Source organism: Mesocricetus auratus, unplaced genomic scaffold, assembly GCF_017639785.1.
Source record: "Mesocricetus auratus isolate SY011 unplaced genomic scaffold, BCM_Maur_2.0 Super-Scaffold_15014, whole genome shotgun sequence".
NCBI classification, from domain to species: domain Eukaryota; kingdom Metazoa; phylum Chordata; class Mammalia; order Rodentia; family Cricetidae; genus Mesocricetus; species Mesocricetus auratus.
In genome coordinates, this window is record NW_024429186.1 from 18,266,284 (window position 1) to 18,273,528 (window position 7,245).

Genomic DNA, 7,245 nt, shown 5'->3' on the forward strand with positions numbered 1-7,245 from the left:
ATTCCCACAGGACTTCTTACAGTTGATCCCAATAAAAGGCTGAAAATGTCTGGCTTGAGATACAATGAATGGCTTCAGGATGGCAGTCAGCTGTCCTCCAATCCTTTGATGACTCCAGACATTCTGGGATCTTCAGGAGCCGCTGTGCACACCTGTGTGAAGGCAACCTTTCATGTAAGGCCCTGTTCTGTGCACGTGGATGTTTAGAAAGGGCTCCTAGCCGTGTGTTCTTACTGGGTACCTTTGGAGACATAATGCCCATTAGTACATTTAAAATAAGTGTGTACTAACCATGGCGCTGAGACCGCTCAGCTGGTGCAGTCCTCACAGCTGCATGGTTTCAGAGCACTTGCCTGCCGTGTGCATGCAGGCCCTGCTCCACACCAACACCAGAGGACTCTGTCCTGGTCTTGAGGACTGGACAGAAAGTTTTCCCAGCTTTGTTCTAAGAGCTATTGGAACTGTGGTTGCCAGAAAAGCTGTGTTCTGCTTAGTCAGAACTGTTAGGCAGTCTTCTGTGCTATTATCCTCATGACCCCTTTCTCCCCAGGCCTTTAACAAATACAAGAGAGAAGGGTTTTGCCTTCAGAATGTGGACAAGGCCCCTTTGGCCAAGAGAAGGAAGATGAAGAGGACAAGCACGAGCACAGAGACGCGTAGCAGCTCCAGCGAGAGCTCCCGCTCTTCCTCTTCCCATTCCCACGGCAAAACGACACCCACCAAGACGCTGCAGCCCGGCAACCCCACAGACAGCAGTAACCCAGACACTCTCTTCCAGTTCTCGGACTGAGTGCCGTGGGAATAGTGGGGTGTCTTGGCTGACCCTTGCTCCTTAGTTCCCTCAGCATGTGCCTGAGGTATGTTCTGTGCTTTAAAAAGATGTCTCCCATTGTTCTCATTGGAATCCGCTTCTTAATGAATTTCTTTTTCCGGGGAAACCTGTTTGGTTATCCTTGTCCAAAAGCACTGGACAGACAGCATTACTGTGAATAGAGGATATGTGATACTTTTTAGTGGACTAGCATGCCAGCTCAAGTTTCTTCTTGAAACAGCAAAGGTTTCTGTCATTTTAGTGACTGGATAGATAAGTCACAGATTTTCACATATCTGCCAAGAAGACTTGACAACTTCTGCTATGCCTGGTGGACAAGGTTTTTAAGAGACTTGCTCCCTTTGAGAGTGATTTACCAGAGAAAAAGGTCTGATTTTTAAAAAAAGATGCTATAATGTACTTTATGTGTGGCTTGTTTCTTAAAAGAGAATTTTAACTTATTGTTTTTATTTTATGGTCATATATGCTGATAACCTACTATTATTAACCTTTTTCTAAAAGGTTAAAAAATATTTAAGAACTTAAGGTCCTATGTTCTGCACTTGGGGCCATCTGAGCTGCATGCTAAGCTATGTTTGTTTTTAATTTTGCACTGCTCTTTCCTGGCAGTTTGTTTTAATGGCTATTGCAGGAATTAAGGTACATGTCTCTTGGTTTATGTAATACAGCACTTTATAAAATAGTATGAGTATTGCAGTCTGTCTTATAAGGTGCACTGTTTAAAGCATATGTACTGTATTTTTGCCATTCTTTTCATGATCTACTTTAATTTGTCCTCACATCGCTCTTCTGCTTTCTATGCAGCAAGTAGAAGGGGACATGTTGTATAATGACTCATTAGCCACTTATGCATCAATCTGAGGAAAAGAAAAGGGAAATTATACTCAACACTGTGCTTCATATCTGTACACTGTGTTGTGCTACAGTGAGGCATTTTCTCCTGTAGTCATATATTATGTACATAATATTTTAGAACCATACCTATACTTGTTTTGAAATGTTTCTGTTAAATTTTAAATCCATAAGGCATTTTATAAACTTATGCAGAGCACTTTTATTGCTCCAAAGTTATGAATTGATACAGACAACAAGTGCTATGCCATGAAGACATTTCATTGAAAGGCTGATGCATTTTACAATTAATACAAACTGATTAATTCCCTATGCAAAAAAGAAATTACAGGATTTTTATGTTTTTTTTTTCCTTTAAAGCCATTGCGTGGAATGTCAGGACTGAGAAAAATTATCTTTGCTATGTTTACAAGAATCATGTTTAAAAAGATACTGCCCAACATGTTTATTTTACAGTTTTATTAGTGATGACTCCTCAGCATTAGTTTGGAATTTGGACCTATTTATTTCTTTCTTAAGGTAATAACAGCATTAATTCTAACCAGTGATGAGTACTAAAAATACTGCATTCTGTGTAATGGTAGTATATTTATTACTAAATCAATGTATATATTAATAGTATAGCCAACAAAAATGGCAAATATTAAAATATTTTGAAAACATTATATTATCCTGTTCACTTTTTGTTCACAGTAGTTACTGGGGATATTTTTTGATACTCTGACTGGCCAAATGGCTATATAATTCTCATTGAGTTAATAAAAATTTTATACTCCTAGCTTTCAATAATTTCTAATAATGATAGGAAACTGTGAATTATTCATAAGCTATAGCTGTTTCACAAAATGTGATGTCCTTGGGTACTGATTTTTAATAAGAATATGCCCACTTATTTTTACACTGGATATATTTGGACTGTATTTGGAAATGTATAAGTTAGTTCTTGAAGTCATTTGTAAATGTGTGTCCTGGTAGGAAATATGAGTTGCAAAGTCCAAACTAAGGAGACTATGTCGTCAACAAAAAGTAATTCAGAAAAGAGGCTCAACCCTCCTCGTGATTGATTAGTTCATGTGAATATTGGAAACTGATGGAAATTTCTTCACCTTGTGTCTTCTGGAGAATTTGATAGTCACTGAAATGGGCAAAAGTCAAGTAGCGTAAGAAGAAAAGATAAGACTCTCTGCAACTGTTAAGCCTTACTGAATCATCTAGAAAAGACCTCAGGAAACTCACAGTCCAGGCCTTGCATAAGATGCTCCACCGCCACCCAGTTTCTAAGAGCCTGAGAGACAGCATCTAGTGATCCCTGCTGATTCTATGTTAGCAGACAGCAAGTGGTCCTTTAAGAATCGTGGAACTTTCATTTGGTCACATCAAAATTAAACAATACAAATGCTACATGCAAAACCATTAAGTGAGGGTCTGGAGAGGTGACTAAGTGTTAAGAGTAGACACTGCTCTCAGAAGATGTCAAGTCCATTCCCAGCATCCATGTCAGACAGCTCACCACAGCCTGGACCTCTAGCTCCGGGTCTTTCCAGGCCTTCTTCCAGTGCACAAAATATTAATGAAATGACTTTTGATTTTTGGAGTAAAATAGAAACAGATCAAAGAAAAATAAATACCTGCTTTAGGCTCCCTTTATGACAATAGTTTTGGAGGTAGAGCCAAATTATGCTTCCCTTCTTTATTGGTTACATTGTGTATAATTTATACCACTATATGTCCTGAGTCACACATTTTGTAATTGCATATGTCTAATATATTGAAAGGCAAGGATAATAAGAAAAGGGATGTGATGGGGAACAGAACTAAAGTAGACCAGTTTCTTGTAATTATGCCAGATCCTGTTGCTGAATAAACTAATTTAGCTATTTGAAATCCATCAGTTCTCCCAAGCCTCTATAAAACTATGAAATTATTAGAGTGAAGTGAATTTCTACATAATTATCTGTCTTGAAGTTGCAGGTTCATTTGTGCATGAAAACCGCCTTTTTCTTTTGAGATTACTTATAATTAAATAATTATGCAAATGGCTATATTTTAAATGTAAGATGATTATTTTAAAGAATCCTACTAGGGTAACAGTGAGTGATTTGTTCTTTTTTTAATAAAGGGAATCCTTCATCTAAATATGAACTCAAGTATTTTATAAAAGCATACAATTTATTGTCTACTTGTTCACTCTTCTTCTATTTCTTTTCTTTTTGGTTTTTGGAGACAGGGTTTCTCTGTGTAGCCCTAGCTGTCCTGGAACTCACTCTGTAGACCAGGCTGGCCTCGAACTCAGAGATCTGCCTGTCTCTGCCTCCTGAGTGCTGGGATTAAAGGTGTGTACCACCACCCAGCCACTTTTCTTCTACTTCAAACATCTATTTTTGTTAGATTTACTAAGGACCAACTGCTTTAAAATGTTGGAGATTTTTAATTATTTGCTCTTATGCCTTAGAGCTCCTGGTACTTTGAGTTGTTTCCCAGAGGCCAATAATAACAGCTCAATTGGGGTCCCTGTGTGGTAGCACTTCTAATACACCTTGGTCTACTAAGTTAAATTCTTGTTACTTACATGCAGTCAGAAAAATTGTCTCGCAGATGAATTATTAGAATAAAATACCTTCAGTTTACACTGCTTGACCTCTCAAATGTCTTACATCCAAAAACCCCAATTTCTGGTCTCTAATTATACTATGTGAATGCCCGTTGCCACTTGATGTCATCATCCATCACTAAAATGAACATAACAAGCTCTCATGAAGCACAAGTCACTTTTTTGGGTTTGTTTTGAGACAGGGTCTCTCTACATAGCCCTGGCTGCCCTGGAACTCAATCTGTAGACCAGGCTGGCCTCAAAGTCACAGAGCTATACCACAAGGCATGCGCCACTATTCCTGGCCACCATGAGTCACTCTTAATTCAAGGATGGGGGAACCCATAAGATCCAGAGAAGGGAATGTCTCAAATGTTATAGGTTTAACCTGCTCAAAGAAAAGAGCAGCTTCATTAGCACAGGTTTTATTCACGTTCTTAGGTGAGGATGTTTTCCTTAGGAGTAGTTACTTACTTGGCAAACATGGCGCCACATGCCTGTGATTGCAGCACTCATGAGGCGGAGGCAGGGTTAGGAGATCCAGGTCTACCTGAGCTGCTTAGTGAGACCTTGTTTCTATGAGGGAAAGGGGTGTGTTTTCAAAGAGACTGCAGCATAACATTTGATGAACCCCACTTGTCATTGTCAGCATCTCTTGCTCTGGCACTTTCAAGGTATTTCCACTGAGCCCCTTTCAATATGCATGCAGTCCCATATCCCAGGTTATTTTTAGAAACTAGCACATTTCTATTCCGAGTGATTCCTCCCCCACCTCTGGCTTGCTGTTCATCCTATTTGATGAATTTGTGAAGTAAGCAGGTGCCAGTTCTTCCCCCCCTAAGGCGGAGCTGAAAAGGAGTGAGAAACCAAAGCAAGCCCCAAGTGTGTATCTCCTTACACAGGGTGAGTGCTGTTGACTGACAAGTGTCTTTTTCCCTTCATCATGAGACTTAGACTAAAAGACAGGATTCTTGGTAGTGATTCACCAGGCTTAATTTCCCTTGTGCATTTCTACTGGGATAGGAGGAGGGCATGTAATATTTTCCTAGTTAGAATGTTGCTTGACTGAGCATAAGGCCTTGAATTCTAAAGATGCACAAAATTGGTAAGTCTTATGTCATCTGACCGTCAGATCATGGGCATCTGGGGACTGTGCCTGGCATTGTGTTGTTTACTTCATCCTCTTTGACTGCATAACACATTTCATCTTTATACAGTTATAAAAATTTGTTCATTTTGGAAACCCAGTTTTATTCTTGTTCTTTTTTACATTAAGAGGTTTTTTTTTAATCTTTGAAGTCCTGTGTTTAAGAAAAAAGAAACATAAGCAATTTTTCAAAAAATGCCATGGGTTTATTTTTCTGATATTTCTTCTTGTAGACAGATTTGGAAATTATCATTCATCTTGTTGGCTTTATTTTAGAATCCAGTAAGGTTATGGTAAATGGCATTTACCTGGATGATATTTTTCCCTTCACAAGGTTGATTGTTTAAAACCAGCCCTGCCTGCTGGAATGAATATGTGGCAGTTAACCTCATTAAATAAATACCCATGACTATGGTGAACATTTAGTTGTTCTTCAGTGTGCTGTAGGTTCTCTACTCCTGTCCAGTAAAAGGACTAATTGCATATATAATAATGCTCATCTCTTGATGAGTGTGGTAGTTTGAATGTAATTTGCCTCCATAAGCTCATAGGGAGTGGCACTATTGGAGGTGTGGCCTTGTTAGAAGAAGTGTGTCACTGTGGGAGTGAGCTTTTGAGGTCTATGCTCAAGCAACTGTCAGTGTGAGAGACCATTTCCTGTTGGCTTCAAGATATAGAACTCTCAGCTGCTTCTCCAGCACCATGTCTGCCTGCATGCTGACATACTCCCCACCAGGATGATAATGGATTGAACCTCTGGAACTGTAAGCCAGCCCCAATTAAATGGTTTCCTTTGCTAAGAGTTGGTAAGGTCATGGTGTCTCCTCGAGGCAATGGAGACGCTAACTAAAGCAGCGGGTGAGAAGGGAAGCAGAGATGCTGCGGCACATAAAACATGAATCCTTAAGTACCGGGGTTTGGAGAACATTTCAACATGCCTTACCAGCATGTCGTTTTTTAAAGAAGAGGAAGCCTCATGCACACATAGAGGATTAAGGCGGGCATTCCATGTGCAGTTGCATAGTTCTTAGAGGTGGTGCACACCTATAGATGCAGGCTGAAAACTTGGTGAGAGTAATTTGAGCCGTGACCATTGGTAAAACTGTTCTCTCACAGCTTTATGAAAAACTAAGAATCCATCTCCACAAAAGGTAAATGGGGGAAGGGGAAAAAGAGTAACGTTCCTTATGTTCTGTGTGGATATTAGGAGTCAAAATCCAGTCAAGCCGTAGATCAGATGGACCTCATTTCTCTCCATGACCATCTGCACTGGCTTGCATCATTTTTCCATTTGCCGGTTATAAGTGTGTACAATAATGCACCCTACATGAACCTCAGTTGTTTTGTTTGTTTGGCGGAAGAGTGGCCCCCAAATTGAAGTGTATGTAAACTGTTTATTTAATTGACCGCTGGTGACTGCTTTTAAGTATGCCATGTTTTCCATTTGGCCTATTTCCCCACTGACCCATATTTATTTACCTTTGCCCTCTTCTTTTAAATAAAACAAGATTTTACATTATATGTTTCAAAGTATATGTTTTATAGCCCTTTGATTTTATACTTTCTGGTAATTTCCATTCCATCTCACCCTGCCTTATTTCCACCTGAGATTATCTTTTCCGTCTGGAGCATTCTTTTTAAAATGGTGTTAGGTGGGGTTGTAGAGACAGCCCAGTGGATAGGAGTACCTTCTGTTCTTGCAAAGAACTGTAGTTTAGTTTTCAGCACCCATGCCAGGCAGCTCACAACCACCATAACTGCAGCTCCAGGGGGACCCAGGGCCTCTGGCCTCATGGTACTTTCACTTATGTGCACATACCTACA

General features: G+C 39.7%; 1 protein-coding gene across 4 annotated transcripts in view; it reads left to right on the forward strand.

The window, feature by feature from the left end:
• The window catches only part of Rps6ka5 (ribosomal protein S6 kinase A5), a 151,935-nt gene extending 149,586 nt beyond the window's left edge, over window positions 1-2,349 (forward strand). For all 4 annotated transcript variants that reach the window (XM_005068407.4, XM_040742627.1, XM_040742628.1 and 1 more), the window contains 2 exons: window positions 11-174; window positions 551-2,349. In XM_005068407.4, the coding sequence (XP_005068464.1) occupies window positions 11-174; window positions 551-790 (404 nt within the window). In that variant the 3' untranslated portion in view covers window positions 791-2,349. The remainder of the gene's footprint in view (window positions 1-10; window positions 175-550) is intronic.
• Window positions 2,350-7,245: the final 4,896 nt, after the last annotated feature.